General features: G+C 31.2%; 1 protein-coding gene across 3 annotated transcripts in view; it reads left to right on the top strand.

Moving 5' to 3' along the window:
• Positions 1-22325, top strand: part of LOC145293127 (structural maintenance of chromosomes protein 4-like) — a 96394-nt gene that overhangs the window by 44923 nt on the left and 29146 nt on the right. For all 3 annotated transcript variants that reach the window (XM_080139529.1, XM_080139530.1, XM_080139528.1), the window contains exons 15-20: positions 3073-3275; positions 5816-6000; positions 6115-6224; positions 10390-10512; positions 19155-19281; positions 21882-21933. In XM_080139529.1, coding sequence (XP_079995655.1) covers positions 3073-3275; positions 5816-6000; positions 6115-6224; positions 10390-10512; positions 19155-19281; positions 21882-21933 — 800 coding nt within the window. The remainder of the gene's footprint in view (positions 1-3072; positions 3276-5815; positions 6001-6114; positions 6225-10389; positions 10513-19154; positions 19282-21881; positions 21934-22325) is intronic.

Raw genomic sequence — 22325 nt, 5'->3', positions numbered from 1 at the left:
CCAAGTCCTGGTGCCACACCCAGGGTTTACCAGCGGCCACCTGATTGCACCAGAAGATCACCACACTCTTCAGTACATGCAGGTACACTTTGGTGTTGACTTTCAAGCCAACTTTGAAGATGTGAGGTGCCATGATGTGGCCCTCACTTGAAACCACACCAAAGACCATAACCATGGCCAGAAACTTTGTTTTTCTCACCCTGGGCATGTCTCTGTTATTAAGGGTTGTCTGATGCGTTGAACCATGCCCTCAAGTGTTAAACCGTCCGGATTTGCATTTTGAGGGTGCTGGCAATGGTCCTGTTGTCATAACTTGGATCTGTAGCATGTATGAGTTGTACAGCGACGCATCTCTGATCTCGCTTGTTGAACAGTGTGTCACTTTCAGAAATGATAAAAGGCTATCGCTCTTGGGATTTGTACGCAACTAACTAACTAGTAGATGGTCTGCAACAAGTAAACAAAACCAGTTTTCATCAAACGGAAATGGAATCATATCATTTTTTTTTTATATATATATAGGATGACAATTTTATCATTTCACCCTGTACAGTTGCTCTGAAGTGGAATAATAACCGAATTGTCAAACATTTGGCTATGAGGAGGTGGTATTTCACTTGGGAGAGCTATGAATTTAATAACTGTTCTGTTTGCTGATATGATTACATGTCGAATGGGAAATGATCACCAATTTCTTTATTTCAATTTTAACTTTGATAGCAAAACGTAAAAAAATAAGTGTGCTTATATAACATAAAAAAAATTTTAAAGTGTTAAGCAGATTAGTGCTGTCATTTTGAAATTAATTCAAGTATTGTGTAAAAAAAAGAATGATTACATTTTTATAGTGTAAAAAAAAGAATGATTACATTTTTGTTGTGTAAAAAAAAAAAAAGAATTACATTTTTATTGTGTAAAAAAAATAAGAATGATTACATTTTTATTGTGTAAAAAAAAAGAATGATTACATTTTTATTGTGTAAAAAAAAAAGAATGATTACATTTTTATTGTGTAAAAAAAAAAGAATGATCACATTTTTATTGTGTAAAAAAAAAAGAATGATCACATTTTTATTGTGTAAAAGAAAGAATGATTTCATTTCTATAGTGTAAAAAAAAAGAATGATTACATTTTTATCTATAAAATAATAACTAAGACAATTTCATGTTTGTGTGGACATTATCACATTTCATCTTCTCTCCTTTTTTTTTTAAAATTTCATCTGATGTTATGACTGTGTCAAATATAAAACAAATTAAAGTGCACTTTCTTTGCCTTTGTGCTAGAATCAAGGTTTAGTATCTTTTTTGTCCAAAGATGGTGCAATAATATTGTCCAGGAGGAGGGGGATCTTGCTAGACATCCAAAGAAAGGAAATATTTCACTAACTCTTGCAATGATTTCTGAGATAGATCCTCATAAATACAGCCGATAAAGGATACAGATGTGGAGTTTCCACAGATTCTGCAAGTGTTTGTTTTTGATTTCTTTACAGTGTGCCAAAGTTAGAGGGAGAAATTAATTTCTCGCTATTCAATTAAAGTTAAAAAAATTGAATAAAAAAAAAATCATTATTTAATCCTTAATAATGATTTTTTTTTTATTCAATTTTTTTATTTTTGATAAAAAAATTGAATAAAAAAAAAGTTAGGGGAAGAAATTAATTTCTCGCTATTCAATTAAAGTTAAAAATGAAGAATTAAATAATGATTTTTTTTTTTATTCAATTTTTTTATTTTTGCTAAAAAAATATGCATCTGCACATATAAAACCAATTTAAAAAAATATGCATCTGCACATATAAAACCAATTAAAAAATATGCATCTACACATATAAAACCAATTAAAAAAAATATGCATCTACATATATAAAACCAATTTAAAAAAATATGCATCTGCACATATAAAACCAATTTAAAAAAATATGCATCTGCACATATAAAACCAATTAAAAAATATGCATCTACACATATAAAACCAATTAAAAAAATATGCATCTGCACATATAAAACCAATTAAAAAAATATGCATCTGCACATATAAAACCAATTAAAAAAATATGCATCTGCACATATAAAACCAATTAAAAAAATATGCATCTGCACATATAAAACCAATTAAAAAAATATGCATCTGCACATATAAAACCAATTAAAAAAATATGCATCTGCACATATAAAACCAATTAAAAAAATATGCATCTGCACATATAAAACCAATTAAAAAAATATGCATCTGCACATATAAAACCAATTAAAAAAATATGCATCTGCACATATAAAACCAATTTAAAAAATATGCATCTGCACATATAAAACCAATTTAAAAAATATGCATCTGCACATATAAAACCAATTAAAAAAATATGCATCTGCACATATAAAACCAATTTAAAAAATATGCATCTGCACATATAAAACCAATTAAAAAAATATGCATCTGCACATATAAAACCAATTAAAAAAATATGCATCTGCACATATAAAACCAATTAAAAAAATATGCATCTGCACATATAAAACCAATTTAAAAAATATGCATCTGCACATATAAAACCAATTTAAAAAATATGCATCTGCACATATAAAACCAATTTAAAAAATATGCATCTGCACATATAAAACCAATTAAAAAAATATGCATCTGCACATATAAAACCAATTTAAAAAATATGCATCTGCACATATAAAACGAATTTAAAAAATATGCATCTGCACATATAAAACCAATTAAAAAAATATGCATCTGCACATATAAAACCAATTAAAAAAATATGCATCTGCACATATAAAACCAATTAAAAAAATATGCATCTACACATATAAAACCAATTTAAAAAATATGCATCTACACATATAAAACCAATTAAAAAAATATGCATCTGCACATATAAAACCAATTAAAAAAATATGCATCTGCACATATAAAACCAATTAAAAAAATATGCATCTGCACATATAAAACCAATTAAAAAAATATGCATCTGCACATATAAAACCAATTAAAAAAAATATGCATCTACACATATAAAACCAATTAAAAAATGCTTTATTTGCTCTTTGTTTTTCTAGGGAGATCTCGGAGCCATAGACGACAAATATGACATTGCCATTTCTACTGCATGTGGCGCCCTTGACAACATTGTGGTTGATAAAATCTCTACAGCTATGACGTGTGTTGACTTCCTCAAAACAAACCGACTTGGGTCGTCCACTTTTATTGGACTCGACAAGATGGAAAAATGGAAAAGTTATTGCAATAAGAAAATCACTACGTAAGAATTTGTCATGCAATTATATTTAAATTTGTACTTATCTTTCCCTGTATATATCAGTTAAGTATCCTGACTTAGGATTACTTGTTTTTTTATTCTGATATTAAAGTTAAAAAAAAAAGTTTTCAACTTGCTTTGTTGCTACAGCTTAAATTGCAACATAATTTTAAAACAATAAATTGAACAATAATTATATAGAATGGACATAAAAATAGATTTTACCAAATACTAAATTTTGTTTTATTTATTTATCTAAAAAATCTTAAAATACTAAACCTAATTATTTAAATGTTTAAATTTAATTTTTTAAATACATTTTTTGCAGAAATATTCTTTGTTTAATTTTATTTTTATTTTAGGAAACATAGAAAATCTATTTAAAAAGAAATATGAATTTTGATTTGATATATTTCATTAATTATATTAAACCTAACTGATAATTTCCCCTAGTGATTTCCCCTAGTGACTTCAGACGGAATTAAAGGAAAATTTCAATGATGTCTAGATTCCTTGAAAAAATTTAAGCTTTATTGGAATTTGTTTGAATGTTCTGTTATGTTGATTTCTATAACACAAAACTAATATTGATGTGTATGTGTGTGCTTGCATGTTTGTATATATGTGTATATATATATATATGTGTGTATATATATATAATTAAATTTAAAGAAGCCTAAAGACCAAAATGTATAATTCCAAAATATTATTTGTATACTATGTTTATAAACATCTGCAGAGTAATCTAATATATAAACGGCTGTTTGTCTCCATATTTTCAAACTTTATCTCCTCCGAAACTAAAAGTCGCAGAGCGACGCTAGGGGCCTCAAATGATTGGGTGTTTTTATGACCCGTTCTTTTATGGGTCTTTAGCCGGTTAAAATTGTTTTTAAGGGGTCAAAAATGGGTCAAAATAGAAAAGAACGGTTCAACATTTTGTACATTTTTAATTGGTTCATATACGTGTCACGTTGATACAGTGGTAAAGTCACCAGCTTTGAATGCTGCAGTTTCGGTTTTGATTCTCACCTAAATACTTTTACTTTTGAAATCACGACTCTTTAATAATATATATGAAATCTGGACAAATTAAAATATTATATTGCTGCCTACCTTTCTGTTAGTAATCATCATTTTTCATTTTACCTTTTAACTTGTTTTGATTTTTTATGTGTGTTTAACAAGATGCACATAAACTTTGTAAAAACCTAATAGTTGCCACATTGCCAAAGAAAAAATAAAATTTTGAATCTTAAAATGGTAATAATGTAAATATACATATAAAGTATTATTTTATATTTTTTCTTTTTTTGACAATAAATCCACATGGAAATTATAATTCAATTCATTGTATGTAAATGCGTAAATAACCATTGCGTAATCGCTAAATGTTTGTGTGCATGACATACCTATTTGCATATTGGTCTGAAAAGCGTATGCCTATAACCCACCTCCCGATTAAGTTGAACAGAATTTTTTTTAACTTTCCTTTTCTGTTTTTTTTTTTTTTTTAATTGGTTCAGAAAAGTTCTTTTTAAAGGCAATTCAAAGAATTTTTTGAGCGTTTATTACTTGTGGACAACAAACCGAAAAAAAGCTTGCGCGTCATTATATATTCCCCCAACTGTTGCTCATGTTGTTTGTATCGAAAGAGTTAATTATATCAAAGAGTTAATTACATGATATGTTATTTGATACAAAATAAAGAAAAGATAATCGATGGAGGACGGGTAAGAAAGAGAAAGCAATAACTGATATGCTTGTATAGTATTTCTCCTTTAGTTTACATCCAAATCAAGCAAGGAAGATAAGCACTATCTGAAATGACAATACTTCATCCAACTGAGGATAACATTGACAGGAGATTATTGGTAGACTTAGTCTAGGAGCAAAGTGAAGTATCTGTTCTGATGCTATACTTCATCTTTTCTGTCCTTAGTTAGTGAAGAGGAAATCCTAGAGTGATGCAATTTTTGGTTTTGTCCCAGTCCCAAATGCCTCTGTTTGTGAAGCATTAAAACCAACGTTGTATCTAACTTTGTCTTTGTGATGAAGCAAGTAAATAGGGACTGGAGAATATTGATTAAAACAAAAGATGCTCAAAATGGCATTATTTTCACGTTTCAGTCGATGTATCCTCTGTCGGATGGATCCGTGGCATAGTGAATAAAGTACTTTGTAAAAAACATTCAGTTATAAGTTACACTCTTCAGGAGTTTGAATCCTCAGTGCGAGTGACACTCCAAATCTAATTGTGAATTATTTAGGACTTCTACCCAGTAATGGCTGAGAGAGCAAGAGCACACTACCACTGTGGATTAAATAATGGATTTTGTTCATGATTATGTGCAGATTCCCAAGTTCAACAAGATACACCTGGAGAAGGTTGGTGCCGTGAACATAACACTCAAGATGAGAACTGTAATCCGAAGAATCCAATAATCAATCCTTATCCAAAACTTCAGAAACGTAAGCCAAAAGAGTTGTGATAAATTTCAATTAATTAATACATTAAAAACAATGTTGTTTTTGTTTTACAGTCCTGAAAATGTTCCACGTCTGTTTGATCTTGTTAAAGTCAAAGACAACTCCATAATTCCAGCTTTTTATTTTGCTCTTCGAGACACTTTAGTGGCCAAAGATCTTGACCAAGCTACACGTATTGCTTACGGCAAGACACGTTACAGAGTGGTCACTTTACAAGGAGCTTTAATTGACACATCAGGTAAATAAGTACATGATTATTATTCTAAGTTTGAAAAAAGCAACAACTGTTTCACATAAGTGAGTTGTATTTTTATTTAAAACTGATTCATTTTTTTTTTTTTTTTACCCTTAGGTACAATGAGTGGTGGAGGCAATACCGTGTCTAAGGGTCGCATGGGATCTTCGGTTGTGGAAGAAATCAATCCTAAAGAACTTGAAAAATATGAGATGGAGTTAGAGAAGGTAAAGTATTCTCTTTTAGCTATAAATCAGAAATTTTGGTAATTTTACAGAATCAAGATTTTTTTATCCTAAACTCACCTTAACCTAAGTTTTAGGTTTACTTTGGCAAAAGTCTGTTTAGTTCAGTTCAGATTTTGTAGAAGCCCTGATTCTCTCATATTAGGCTGTCCTAAAATACACCAAACATTGATGTTATTTTTTTTCCTTTCACTTTGTAAAAACTCAATCATGTTCTGCAAAGTCAAAGACAAAATCAATTTTCCTATACAAAAAAAAAAAGCAAACCAAACACCATGAATAAATATTTAAAAATATAAACAACTTGAAGCATAGAAATTTTCTCTAAAATTACTGGATTTGTCATAAAATAACCGAAAAGGGTTGATATGCCGTAAAACATAACAATGAAACCAAAGAATATGTGTGTGTAGAAATTTTTTTTATTCTAGTCCAATTTGTATATAAAACTTGGAACCAACTAAATTATTTTCAAGGTACTTGTACAGTTTAGTCAAGACATTAAAAAATGAAAATATCGAGGAAAAAAAAAAAAAAAGGTTATATTGTACATATCTGTTTTGGACTGAAGATTTTGTTTGAATTTTATAAACGCCACGGGAGATAACTCCAATTAAAGCGCCAACACTCTCTCCACATCTTTAATTTTAGCTTTTCTTCCTAAAAATCGAACCTTTTGCTCGGTATCATAACAAATTGTTTCTCCACTGTAAAAAAAAAAAACTACTTGATGAAATTAAGTGCAATTTTTTTTTTTTTTTTTTAAGAGAACTTCATTCCATAACGGATACGTGCAATATAACCTTTTTTTCGATATTTTCATTTTTTAATGTCTTGACTAAACTGTACAAGTACCATTTTCAACTAGCATTGAGTAAAAAAGAAACTCAATATTTTCTACCTGAAAGAATAGATGCTTAAGTAAACATATTCAAAATAAAATTGAATCAAGTTTCAAAAGTCAACATTTTCAACAAATTTGTTTTTTACCTAACAATTAAATACGTATGTTTCAGGAGAAACCTTTATTTACATTACAAGCGTATGCTGTATTTTCGTGGGCATCAGCAATATTACATAATGTGCTTCAACAAGTCATATCTTTTTTATTTGTTGGTCAATTTTTAAAAGAATTACATTAAAATAAGCATTCCAATGATGTTAATTTTTTTTTCTTTTATTCGTTCAATGTTTTTATACTCCAAGTTAAAAATGAAAAATTGGTAAAAAATGAAGACAACAAAAAGGCAAACACTTTTTCAATGTTTACATTTCATACTTTACGTTTGGATACATGTGCGCGGGGTTAAATTTGATTGGATATGGCTGAAATTTTACAGGCTATATAAACAAAGAAGTCCATCTCTACTGGTGTTTGATTTTTATTTTTATGACTATAGGAAGCAAAGTTATGACCGAGCAAAGTTGACAAAGAATATTTCAAAATTAATAAGATAAATCTGCATATATCATCCATTTTCATATAGATAATAGTTTCAGAATTATTTTCATGTATAATATGTAAATATTTTATAATTATTAATTGCGCAGAATTTTATTTCAAATGTTATCTTTTATAGAAATCAAATCTGCTTACGGAAAAACGGTCGCTAAGCGTGTTATGCGCTGAGCTGACTAACATATTCTCTTAAAGATAGAAAACTGTTTCTGCTTTCGTCTTACTAGACTAGTCATTTTTTATTCTGAGTTCGTCAATTTAAAAAAATTATTTTCAAGTTTTTCAAATTTCCAAACAATACTATTTTGTTGTTTTTAACGCTTTTAGTACACATGCACTAAAAGCGTTAAAAAACAACAAAATGTACTAAGTACATGCGTTTAACTTCTTATTTGTACTTATGGTAGAATTATGTTTTTTAATGGTTCAAAAAAAAACCAAATGCATAACAAATAAAAGGTACTTGTGCACTTATGCTACCATGCTAAAATAATAACGTTATTATTTAGAAACCCATTCTTAAGATGGGGGAAAGAAGGGTGTTTTTTGTTAACTATTCTGTTTTGTACTTTTACCTAACAATTAAATAAAAAAGATACCATGAAACTTGAATTTATTTTTAATTCATTGTCAAGACTATTATTTTGAATCTGTAAAACAGCCGCTTTTTTTTTTTTTTTTTTTTAAGGATATCTAAATAATAATAATAATAATAATAATTATGCGGTTTGATAAAGAATTTCATTGTGATGCATTTTGTAAATTTTTACCTTGTTTCCACCTTAACATTTTTCTTTAAAATGACTACCTTTAAAGGTTTTCGCGTATACTGAAAACGAATATCGCATTTAAATTTTCCGCAAATAAGTAGCTTTCCGGATATTAAGCAATGTCATTTCTTACGTTACTGCTGGTGGCCATCTTGGTATGCGTGTTTGTGCATAGTTTCTTGGGGTTGCGCTTGCACGTATCAAGATGGCCACCAGCGATAACATAAGAAATGACATTGCTTAATATCCTTATTTAGTTGCAGAAATTTAAATGCGATATTCGTTTTCAGCATACCTTAAAACCTATAGAAGTAATTTTAAATGTTAAGGTGCAAACAAGATAAAAGATTACCATTTTATTTCTTTGTTTAACATAGTTGAATTTTCAGTAAAATAACAGAATAGAAATGACAAAAATTACCATCAACTGATGAATATATAGTTGTTGCTTATCAGGATTCCTGGTATCCTGGTACTGTGAAAGTTACATCGAGGATTCATGTAGAGTACAATTTAGGGTTGCATCGCAGAAAATAGGGGTATATTTTGTGCCAGATAGAGAGGATTAACAAAATTAAAAATTGAACTGGTCCCAAAATGCATAAGTTCTGGTTGACTATGGGAATTTCCATCTTTTACAGAAATCCAAAATCTATATGAAAATTTTTCTTTGATTTATTTCTGAGATTAATTTATATCTACTCAATTTTTTTTTTCTTTGAAGGGAGTAGTAAATACCGGCCAGGAATGATCTTTAGGCATTCAATGGCTACACCCCAGATTAAGCTCTCCTTTGGTGAGGAGGCAGGAAAATGCCTATTCTCAATAAAGCTATATTTAAATACCACTATGATACTTAGTTTTGTTCATGAATAGACACCCACTGTATGATACCATGCACCAGTTTTAAAAAAATTGAAATTTGTACATCTGAATTTATAACTATGGCTTATGGTAAAGAGATCCATCAGATTTGACTGCATAATTAGAAAAAGCATACAATTTTACAAAAGACTGTCAAATTTCATGAGAATAGCTTGAGAAATAAATAAATGGTGGTGAAATTACCGAATTTCTTGAAATGTTGAGGTCCGTAATTTAACCCACTTTTTCTAAAGAAAAATGTCCACAGAAAAGCCTAAATTTTGGCACTTAAAATTCTCATAACTTTTAAACTACTGATGGTATTTGCATAATTCAAACGGTTTTAAGCATCTTTTACATAGCTCTTTTCATGCAAGTTGATAAAATAACAATTATCTAAAAAGAAAAAATCAACTTGTAATGCTACTTTATTAAATAGATTAACAGGATACATAGAAAGAAATACTTTCAAATATTGTAAACATGATAGTAAAAAGGTTCCACCCTCATCAGAAAAAAATACATTTCAAGAAACATTATAATGTAGATTATAATTGATATTTTTATCTTCATTAAAAAAAAATATTGAAATTCCTAAATTGTAAAAGTGGGATTATGTAAAACTTTTTATTGAATAAAAATGATACTTTTTTCACATGTGAAAATTTATTCTTTGGAAGAAGCTGTCTCAACCTTCCTTAAGTTAATATTACATTGGGAGGGATTTTTTTTAGCAATTTGTTCATCTTCTAATGTGAGAATTCCAAAAGCTGTCAATTAATGTTTAGTTAAGTTTAAATCACTGGAAACTAATTTTACAGCCTAAATTGCCCCCCCCCCCACCTCCAATTTCTTCAGTTTATTGTTATTTGTTATAAAAAGCTGAAAAATATCAAAACTGTTTGAATATATCTTCAGTAGTTCAAACGTTTTATATTTGTTTTATTTTAAGGAAACTCTTTACCAAAATGTCAGCAAAATTCATTAGTTAATAAAAATGTTACATTTTATGTCAGAATTGTAATATTTTTTTTATAATATTGATTTTTAACAGAAAACTGAAGCTTTGGTCAGTTCTCGGCAAAAGAAGACAAAGTTAATGACTACTGTTCAAGAATTGGAAGATTTATTAAAGATGAACACGATGGCATTTGAAAAGTATAGTATTGAAGTTAAAGTAAGTAAAAAAATATTGAAACTTTACAAATACTTGGATTACTTTAAACGATTAAACTTGATTGCTTTCCTACATGGAGATGGGAGTAATTCTATTAAATTACCAATCTTATGCCCAGGGCCAATTTTTCTGAATTAATTTTTTTAGTGTGTATTGGTTTAGCATTAATAAACAAAAATGATTGATATGCCACAAAACATAGAAAGCAAGTACATATTAGAAACTATTGAGAGAAGAGATTTGTAAAAAATAAGACTGAAACGATCATGAAAAGCTAATAATTAAATTTGTCAGAATCGGGATGATCTATAGCATTGGTCCTCCCCATTTTTTTTTTTTAGATTGAATCTTTAAAAAAATAATTGAGTACTTACATGAAGGACCACTCAGATATTGCTAGATTCCCTAAATAAAATTACTACGAAACAAACTCGATTCAGGATTCAAGCTTGACTCATGTTACTAGATAAGGTCATCTGAAAACAATGACTTCCTGACTAAAATGCGCCGCACATGAATGTTTTTTTGTTTTATTTTTCCTTTTTTTGCAAAACTCAATCATGTTCTGCAAAACCAAGAAACAAAAACAACATTCCCCTCCTCTTTCCACCTATCCTTCCTCTCTTTTCTTTCTTTTTCAACTTCTTTACTGTGGAGCATTAGGATATGCCAACTGCCTCTGTCCCCTGCAGAGAGTAAAAGTCCTTAAATGAAGCCACCTGTTGGCAATGGGTAGTGACTTGTGATGCCTTAGGATGGAATCCTGGCAGTTGAAGGACTTAGAGGGCAGGATTTAGCATCGACTAGCAAGGAACAAGGAATCACAGAAATCAGAAGAATAAACATTAAAAAAAAATGATCCCAACGAACACCTACATCTTAAATTTCAATACCCCCAAACCGACCACAGAAATAAGAATTGGCTACATAATAGAAAAGGTAGAAATCTATATTCTAAACCCATTACGATGCCACAACTATCATAAATTCGACCACCACAAAGATAGATGCACCAGACCACCAACATGCAAAAACTGTGGTGGCATTGGGGAACACATCAACTGCGAAATGCCATCAAAATGTGCAAACTGCAAACAAAACCATGCAGCTGATTCAAAGGAATGTGAAGTTGGGAGAAGGAAAAACTAATAAGTAAAATCAAACGCACGAGAAATCTACCATATCTGGAGGCAAGAAGACTAGTTGAGGGCACACCAAACTCCCCAACATATGCAAGTATAGCAAAAACTAAAAATAGCCTGATCTCAAAACAAGAGATTGTACAAAACAACCTGACTGAATTGATGAAAGAATTAAAGTTACTGGTGGAGACATTAAAGAAAAACTTAACTAACTAAATGGGAGCTGAAGGAGAATCCCCAGTCCGAGAGAAAACTCCAAACTTATCCAATACTACTAACATAATACACAAAAAACAGAAATGGTGCTGGTTGAGGATGAAAACAAATTCGAACTAATCGAAATCAAGAGCCAAGAAAGGCACTCAAGACAAAAAAATCAAAAGGCCCCTCAAAAAAACAAACCAAAAAGCCTGGAGACCGAAAAACCTCGACAACGTTCCCAATCTAGATCTAAAACAGAAATATCACTAAATGAGGTATCAAACCAAAAAACTCAAATACAAAAAATGGAAGTGGATAATTTTTTGCAAGTATCTACAAAACCTTCCTAGAAGCAGGAAAGCTGATAGAAGCAACAAAACATACAGATGAATAATGACAATAACAGCCAAAACCCAAACCACCAGCCAAGATACAAAACATTACACACAGAATCATACAATGGAATTGTTGGGTATAAAAGCAAATTACAACGAGCTACTGGTACTCATATCAGTTAAACCCTGCTGCCATCTGCCTACAAGAAACCTTCCTACAAAAAAAAAAACAAACTGCAAATGAAACACTATGAAGCATACAATTTTATCAACAGCACAGGAGACAGAGCTAATGGAGATACAACAATACTCATCAGGAAAAACATACCTCATAGCAAAATAAATATTAAAACAAAGCTACAAGCAATAGCAACTCAAATTACATAAAACCATCACTATCTGTTACATATACATACCTCCAAACAAAACTATAAATACAAAAGAAATAAACAACCTTATAGAACAACTCTCCAAATCCTACTTTTTGCTGGGATACTTCAACAGCCACAACCCAATATGGGGTAGAAAAAAGCTAGACCCCAAAGGCAAAACATTGGAAACACTCATAAACAACACTAATTTATGCTTATGAAACAACAAAATATCAACCTATTTAAACCCTGCCACTGGATCAGGATCATCAATAGACGTAAGCTTATGTGACTCGAAAACTTTTATGGACTTTACATGAAAAATATATGATGATACCTCCCAATCGTACTGGAAACATCCATCCTGAACGAGGAAATTCCCATACACTGGAAACTAAAAAGAGCAGACTGGGAGAAATTGCAAAGAGAATGCAAAAACAGATTAATAAGAAACAAAAATCAAGATCTGGAAGATAATCACTTTACAGAAATCCTTACCACTATAGCAAAGGAATGCATACCTAAAGGACAAGCAAAACCATCAAGAAATAAATCATGGTTCAATGAAGATTGCCAAAAAGCAATAACACTCCAACGTGCAGCTCTACGAAAATTCAAGACCACACCAACTACCCAAAATTTAATTGAATTTAAAAAAAACTCTGCAAAATCATGCAGAACAATAAAAAGAAAGCTGGAAAGACTATGTAAGTAAACTCAACACAAATGCAAAACCCAAACAAATTTGGGAAATGGTAAGAAAAAATTCTGGAAAGCCTCAATAAATAAGACCTCTTGTAACAGGACAAAATAAAACCACCCCTAAAACAGAAATAGCAAATTTAATGGCCAAAACCTATGCAGAAAACTCCAAAACAAATAATAATCAACAATTTCAGAAAATCAAAACAAAAGAGGAAAGAACAAAATTAAATTTTTCATCTAATAACATGGAACACTACCACAAGCCGTTCACTATGACAGTTAAAAAATTCAGTAAAAATGTCATGCAACACAGCAGAGGGACCTGACGGAATCAAATACAAATTCATCAAACAACTCCCCCAGGAATCCCTCAAATACTTACTACACATGTACAATAACATTTGGACAATGGGAAAACTACCAAAAACCTGGAAGACAACAACAATTATATCAATCCCCAAGCCAAACAAGGACCATATCAACCCACAAAACTATAGACCAATAGCCTTAACTAGCTGCTTATGCAAAACAAACGCATGATAATAGTCTGGTATTATGAAAAGAATAATAAAATAACCAAATATCAATGTGGTTTGAGAAAAAAAATGAACACAAATGACAACTTAATCAGATTGGAAACTTACATCAGAGAAGCTAACATAAAAAAAAAGAACACCTCGTTGCCATCTTTTTCGACTTGGAAAAAGCGTACGACACCACTTGGGATATTAAAAGATCTACACAAACTTGGATTAAGAGGCAGATTCCCAATTTTCATCCAAAACTTCCTATCAGATAGAATCTTTAGAACAAAAATAGGACCTACTCTGTCAAAACCAGAAAAACAAACCGAAGGAATCCCACAAGGAAGCATATTCTTAGTTACTCTATTCAATATCAAAATAAATAAGATAATCCATTGCCTCAATCCTGGGGTAAATGGCGCCATGTATGTCGATGATTTTATGATCTGTTAGCAATGAAAATACATGAACACTATAGAGCAACAACTCCAGCAATCCATTAACAACATACTCAAATGGACTACAACAAATGGCTTCACAATATCAAAAACAAAAACCAAATGCATACACTTTTGCCAGCAACGCAAGCGATATCCAAACCCAGATTTGAAACTATACAATGATGAAGTACCAATTATAGATGAATATAAATTTCTTGGCATAACGTTTGACAAGAAACTTTTATACCACATATCCAAAAGCTCCAGACAAAATGCAACCAAACTCTACAACTACTACGTGTGGTGGCTCACACAAAATGGGGAGCAGATCAAGAAACTCTTCTTAAACTCTACAAAACAATAATTCAATCTAAATTGGACTATGGCTCTATGCTCTACAGTTCAGCCAGAAAATCATACCGACAAACCCTAAACACGATACATCATCAGGACTGAGACTTGCACTTGGTGCCTTCCCCACCTCCCCAGTAGAAAGTCTTTATGTAAAAGCAAATGAACCATCATTAAAACTAAGACGAGAAAAGCTAGCTATACAATACCTCATCAAATTAAAATCCTGCAACTTAAACCCAACCCACAACTGCACACTAAACCCATCATACAGAACATTATTCAGCAAAAATGAAAACAAAACAAAGACTTTCAGGCTCCGAATGAATCAAATCATTAAAGAAACAAATATCCCACTAAATTCACAAAACTAAATTAATAGATGGACTATACAAAAACCGAACATAATACTAGATCTCAACAAACTCCCTAAAGCAAAAACACACCCCCAACACTTACCTGTCAAAATTATCAGAAATTAAAGAAAAATTTCCAAACCATCAAAACATTTACACTGACGGCTCCAAGGACACAAAAAGCACCGGCATCGCTGCAATAACAGAAGAAAGAATGAGATTACCAAGCGAAAAAGATTACCAAGCGAAGCATCTATCGTTAGTGCCGAAGCAACTGCCATAGACAGCACTTCATATTATAACAGAAGACCACAACCAAAAATTTATCATCTTCTCTGACTCATTATCTGTATTAATAGCCCTAAAAAGGAAAAAACTAGAAACCCCCCTAATAATAAATATCATTATTAAAATAAACAATCTAGAAAAAAGAAAAGAAATCATACTTTGCTGGATACCAAGTTACATAGGTATGAAAGGAGGAGACAGAGCTGACCTAGCAGCAAAGTCATCCCTAAAAATGACCATAGATAAAAATCTCAAAATTCCCTATACAGACATGAAGCCACCAATAAATAAACACTTAAAAGAGAAATGGCAACAGTCATGGGAACTGAATAAAGAAAACAAACTCTTCAAAATAACAACCAATCTTAAAAAAATGGACACAAAAAAAATAATAATAAACAGAAGAGAAGTCATACTAAACCGACCACATAGGACATATACATCTAACCCACAATTATTTATTAAAACATGAACAACAAAGTGCCAATGTGGATACTTACTGACTATAAAACATATATTTGAGGATTGTAAAAATAAAAAAAATTGTAAGAGGAAAATATTTCAACAAAAGAAAATTAGAAAAAAATATTCAAAGAAGTTGAAACCAAAAAAATTATGGACTTCCTTAAAAAAAAACTGGAATATACGACAAAAATCTAAACACTTATTACAACAAATGTGAACATAGAGAAAATATCTAAACACACACAACAAACAAATCATTAATATATGATAAAACTATACAAACCAAGTGTAGCAAACATCTATCTACAAAAAATCCTGACGACTACAGCCAAATCAAGCAACATAAACATCTGAAGAAATACTTGTAAGAATATATTATTTTAATTGGAATTCATTATTGAGATGAGTATTATTTATATTTATTGCGGACTATTATCCTCATCTTTATTAGTTGTTGTTTCACAACGTTTCGGCCAACTATTCCTCTGGCCTTCATCAGGTGGTAATCGCGACGAATAGGAACTTTGAATCTCCTAACTGCATTCTCAGCAATCACTGCCATCCGTAGTTGTAGTCATCTCACCACATTTTTGGCCAAATAAGCCTCTGGCCGGCTTTGGATAGTATTGAAACCGCTATCTTCAGACAATTCTCATTTGGAACCGTAGAGATTCAACGTCTCTATCAATTGCGCCACGGGCCCCGAAGGGTGATCAAGATTGGATTTTTTGATCTCATAAATCCACGTTTATTTATTATATGATCTTCCATGGTCGGGTCCGTACCGAATGGTATATATATTATTTTAATTGGAATTCATTGAGATGATTATTATTTATATAAATTTATTTTATTGCGGACTATTATTCTCATTTTTATTAGTTGTTTTGTGAATTGTCTGAAGATAGCGGTTTCAGTCCTACTTAAAGCCGGCCAGAGGTTTACTTGGCCAAAAATGTGGTGAGACGACGACGACAACTACGGATGGCAGTGATTACTGAGAATGCAGCTAGGAGATTCAAGTTCCTATCCGTCACGGTTACCACCTGATGAAGGCCAGAGGACTAGTTGGCCGAAACGTTGTGAAACAACTAAAGATGAAAATAATAGTTCGCAATAAATTAATACTTGTAAGAACCTGAAGGTTTTTTTTGTTTTTTTCCCCACTCACCCCCAAATCACTGGAGTCGGCATTAAATAACCGAAAAAGGTTGATATGCCATAAATAAAATAACCAATCAATCAAAATAAACATAACAACCAACAAACAAGCAATTGCCATTAACGCCACCCTACATAAAACGGTGACGATATGCTCTCTATATATCATACCAAATGATGACATAGATAAAAATGAATTGAAAAAACTGATTGACCAGTTAACTAAACCTTTCATCATATTAGGATACTTCAATAGTCATAACATCCTATGCGGATGTAAAGACACTAATAAAAAGGGCAAAGTGTTGGCAGAGTTTATCAACGAAAAATGATATATGCTTTCTCAATGATGATGCACCTACACACATCATCCTAACTGGCGGAAATCAATCAGCCATTGACCTAAGCTTATGTGACCCATCACTGTATATGGACTTTAATGAAAAAGTACATGACGACACTTGTTACAGTGATCATTTTCCAATATTGATAGAAAGCCCAAAACTCAACAGTGAAAAACTTCCCTGATAGAAACTAAGGGCAACTGGCAACTATACAAAGAAAAATGTATAGGTTGAATAACAAAGAGTCAGACAACGACACTGTAAAATTTTTTGCAGAAACATTACTAGAAATTGCAAATGAATGCATTCTTAAAAATTATGAAACTCCTAATCAAGTTATATAGGACTTTGATAAGATTAAAACTAGACTACGTTTTATATACTAATCAGCCAGAAAGTCCTACCTAAATGTCATGGAGGCCTGAGATTAGCACTTAGCTTTTAGAACATTCCCAGGTGAAAGTCTTCATGCAGAGGCTAACAAAATTCATGCAAATATAAGGAGTCACAAACTGGCTGCTCAATATTACACTAAATTAGAAGCACATCAAAGTAATCCAGCATATGAAGCTACATTCAATTCGATATATAAAGAGTAATTTGAAGCAAAAAGAAAAATCATAAGGCTCTTGAGACTTAAAATGGAAACAATACTACAGGAATCAGAAATGGCTGTAGAAAATATCCAAGAACACATACTGGCTGAAACCCCACCTTTGGATTCTCCAAAAACCCAGAGTGATACTAAAATTAAATGAACTCCTAAAAGTGAAAACTCACCCTAATACCTTCCAAGAGAAAAAGCCTGTGATATCCTCCTGAAATACCCTGACTACACATTACACATTTTCACTGACGGCTCCAAAGACCGCAGTAGAGTGGCATGTTCTGCCATATCAAATGAAACAACCCTAAAAAAGGCCCTTCCAACAGAAGCTCTATTTTTACTGCTGAAACCTGTGCCATCAGCCTAGCACTGAACATTTTAGAACAAAGTAAACATAAGAAATTCCTAATACTCTCAGATTCACTTTCTGTTCTAACATCACTGAGCAACAAAAACTCAAAAACCCTTTAATCATTAAACTACTAAACAGAATTGACTCATCTAAATGCAAAGAAATAATTATATGCTGGATCCCAAGCCACATTGGAATAAAAGGAAATGAAAGAGCCGACTTAGCAGCCAAATCAGCTTTAAACCTGAACCCTGAAACAATAAACATCCCATATACTGACTTTCAACCCAAAATCAAACAACTATTTCATGCAAAATGTCAACAACAATGAAACAACAACATAAATAACAAATTATACTAAATTAAACTTATTCTGGAAGAATAGAAACCAACTACTAGAATATCAAGAAAAGAACAAGTTGTCATATCCAGAATTCATATTGGTCATATAAAACTCACACACTCCTACATACTGAAACAAGAGGAACAATAACAATGCCCATTCTGTCAAAAAACTTGTACCATCAAACACATTTTTGTGGGATCTAGAGCCACTCATAATGCCAGAAAACAATATCTTAAATCCAACAAATATGAAGAACATTTTCGAAAATAACCGCCTGGATCAAATACTCTCATTTTTGGGAGTAACAAGACTTTTTGCAAAAATTTATAATAAAATAATTTTTTTTTCTCTACAAAACAACCCGACTAAACCCTATGAATTCAAAAACATAGACCTTTTTCTAAACTACTGAATTTGGCATTAAATAACCTGAAAAAGGTTGATATGCAGTTAAACAAAAACAACCAAACCAAACCCATGTTGTGAGTTTGTATCCTTAACCATCATCTCCTTTCTGATAAGTTAATCTGCCTTTAAATTGAATACTTATAATCATATAATGATCGTATGAGATTTTATTCAAACCTGTTATGATCATTGTTTTTTTTTTTTTTTTTACTCATTCTTGAAAGGCAGTGATCCTTTTTGTTTCAGACTTTAGAAGAACAAGAAAAGTTGCTGACAAAACAAATTGAGGAACAAAAGGAGAAAGTGAAGTCTGCCGCTCCAGATGAAAAGCAGTTGAAATCTCTGCAGGAAAAAGTAGATGAATATAAAAAAGGTAAAAAAAAAAAACATTTTAAACTTTGCTTCATTAATTATACGAAGGATTTCGAAGTTATTCTTTCTCAAACTACAAAAGCATAGTTTCTAGTTAAATTCTTAAAATGATTTAGACAAAAAAAGAAAAAAAAATTTATGTCAGTATCTTCGTAGCAAGGTTTAAAAAAAAAATTTTAACTTTGTATGAACAAATATTTTTGCAAATAAAAGATATGTAATAAAACATTAGGATTGAATAATGACATTTTGCTATTACTATCAAAACGAAAACATGCATGTTTGGGCACATACAAAAACTAACACTTTGTGTGCCTATTACAAAGTGTCGGTAGATTTTCTTTGGTGCAAGTCTAGAATTTAACCTAATTAAAAAAAAATCAAAAATACAGAAAAATCTTTTTGATGTACATGTGGGGTAAAAAAATGTTGTATTGCAAATATCACATAAATTGATCTAGTATTTTTTTTTTTTTTTTTTTTTGTAACAGTAAATCTTTTTCATGGCGAAGTGAAAAAGTGCCTTAATTCAAAATACCAAGATTTTAAAATCAGTCTTGTAATGGTTGCAATGATTAATAATTAATCGCTAAAATTTGTTTAAAAAACAGTTTTTTCTTTTATATAAAAAAAAAACCTATTTGATCAATTTATGTGATTTTTGGGATATGACATCTTCGATTCTTGTCAAGTATTGACATAAAATATTTTTTTTTTAATTTAAATGAATTGTGAATTCTCTAGATGCCAGAAAGCCTTCTATTATAGTTTCTTCCTTTGAACTGGTAGAATTTGTAATTCCCACTGTTTTGTGCTTCCCCAACTACTAACATGCAAAAATTTAAATGTAATGTGAATAGGCATCTTGTTACTCTACTCCCTAATTACAGGATCTCTGTATATATGGTCCCTAATTCACAGTATCTTCTTCACATCTCTGTGGTAATGTTGAGGGGATGTGAATAAGGATTTTTTAAAGATTATCTCTGCTTCTTTGTCATTTTTTTCTAAAGGAAACAATTTCTGCCAAATCATTTTTCTGGAGCTATTTAGTTGGATTTTATTTCTCTTTCACTCTTTTCCTCTTTTCTCACTTTATCTGTCTTTCTCTTTTTTTCTCTCTTCCTCTTCTTGTCTTCCTTTTTACTCTTATGATAGTTCTCTCTCTTAATTTTGTTATGAAGTCTAAGATTTTTAACTAGGTTGAAAGTACATCCTGATTTCGGCTATTTTTTTTTTTTTTTTTCCATCTACCTCTCGCATCCCTGATATGAGGAAATAACCTAGCTTGTTGAAGTTAGCATCGTCCATGTTAATAAGCTATTCAGAAGAGTTCATTGTATAAGGAAGAGTGTGTCAGTATTTTGTATACAACACTTACATTAAGTTTTTATCTTATAACTATTATATTAATTGTTTGCATAGAGAAAGCTCTATGCAAATGAACAATTATTGTTTTGGCTATCTACTATCACCTCCATATTTTTTTTTTTATCGTCTTAATTATTTTCGTTTTTACTTCTTTAAAACCGTTCGCATTCTCTTCAATATCTTAATCCAAAAGCTTACATTTAGATGATTGTAGTTAATTCTATATAAAATCCTCTGCCACCAATTCAAAGCTAATACCATTTTTGATCATGGTGTAGGAATAGGATTGTCTATGTTAGATGCAATTTGTTTTTATTTAGAGGATGTGATTGGTCCCTTGGAAGTCACACTATTTTTATCTAAAAAGACTACCACTTTCAATGTCGATCCTTCTTGTGGACACCAACGTTGACACAACTCTTGGCTCATACATCCTATGTGTAAACAAATTAATTTTAATTTATGCTTCACGCACCCTTTTTCTTGTCGGACTTGTATTTTGTGGCATGATGGCTAACTTTTGTAATTTTTTTTTTTGTTGCATAAAATATTGTTTGAATCTTTGCTTCTCTGTACATTCTGTTTCGGTATATCATGGATACATTGATGCCAATATGAGAAAATCACTTGCACCAAAGAATATCCTCTATCTTTAGACAACCACAATTCACTCATGCATGGAGCATTATTGCCACATCTGGGCTGGTGCATCTACCACTAATCTCTTCCTCTACCAAACTCCAACCTCTATCCTATCAATGCAATGTTGCATCCTTGTGTCTGTTTTACAAGTACTTTAATGGAATGTGCTTTGAAAAACTGATAGCAATTGTGTCCCGTGACTTATTTCTGACAAGCAGCAAAATCCCATCCCTTCACTGATGAGGTCCCTCAATGGCAGAAAGTCTATTCTCATGGTTTCTTCCCATGAATTGTTAGACTTTATAATTTCCTCTGTTTTTTTACTTCCCTGACTGTACTAACGTGCAAAATTGTTAAATGTAATGCGAGCGGACATCTTGCTGCTCAACTCCCCACAGTCCCCTGTTAGACATGATCCCAAGTAGTAACCCCTTACATTCCAAGTGGCAATATGCTTTGTTTTAAGTGAAAAAGAATTTTAAAAAAAAAAAAAAGTGTGGTTGTGCTTACTTTTCACTCTTTAAAAAATCGCATAAAAAGATTTTTATTCTTCATTTTTATGTTTCATCATTTTCTGTTTATTTTTAGTTTATGAGAAAGAAGAAACAGCAGCTTCAAAGATCAAGAAAGTTGTCGACCAGTATGTACACTTAAAATGTTAAAAACTTTTATTTACTGTTTGTCATCTATTGCTATTTAATCTACTATATATTAATAAGCAATACACACTATTATTCTTATTTACTTGTCTCCTTATGACGGCAAAGTTAGGCACAAGATCAGTTTTTAATGTGAGGAAAATCCAATTCCCCCAAAAAGGGCTACTTTGGATTGGAACAAAAGTAAAAATTGTCTCAGTCTAGAAGGACTTCTCCATTGACTGAAGACAGAATAGACTATGTGTAGCATCAGAATAATTACACTTTGTTCCTTTGTCTATTGCTAATGGCATCATGATATGGCAAGAACAATAAGCGAGAATTTAGTCTTCAAAGAATAATGTCATAAAATGTCAAACTCAATTTTAAGCTT

The sequence above is a fragment of the Euprymna scolopes genome, chromosome 14, assembly GCF_053919585.1.
Source record: "Euprymna scolopes isolate OS-2025 chromosome 14, ASM5391958v1, whole genome shotgun sequence".
NCBI classification, from domain to species: Eukaryota; Metazoa; Mollusca; class Cephalopoda; order Sepiida; family Sepiolidae; genus Euprymna; species Euprymna scolopes.
The sequence above is the reverse complement of the archived record's forward strand: the minus strand, read 5'-3'. Positions and strand labels throughout refer to the sequence as shown.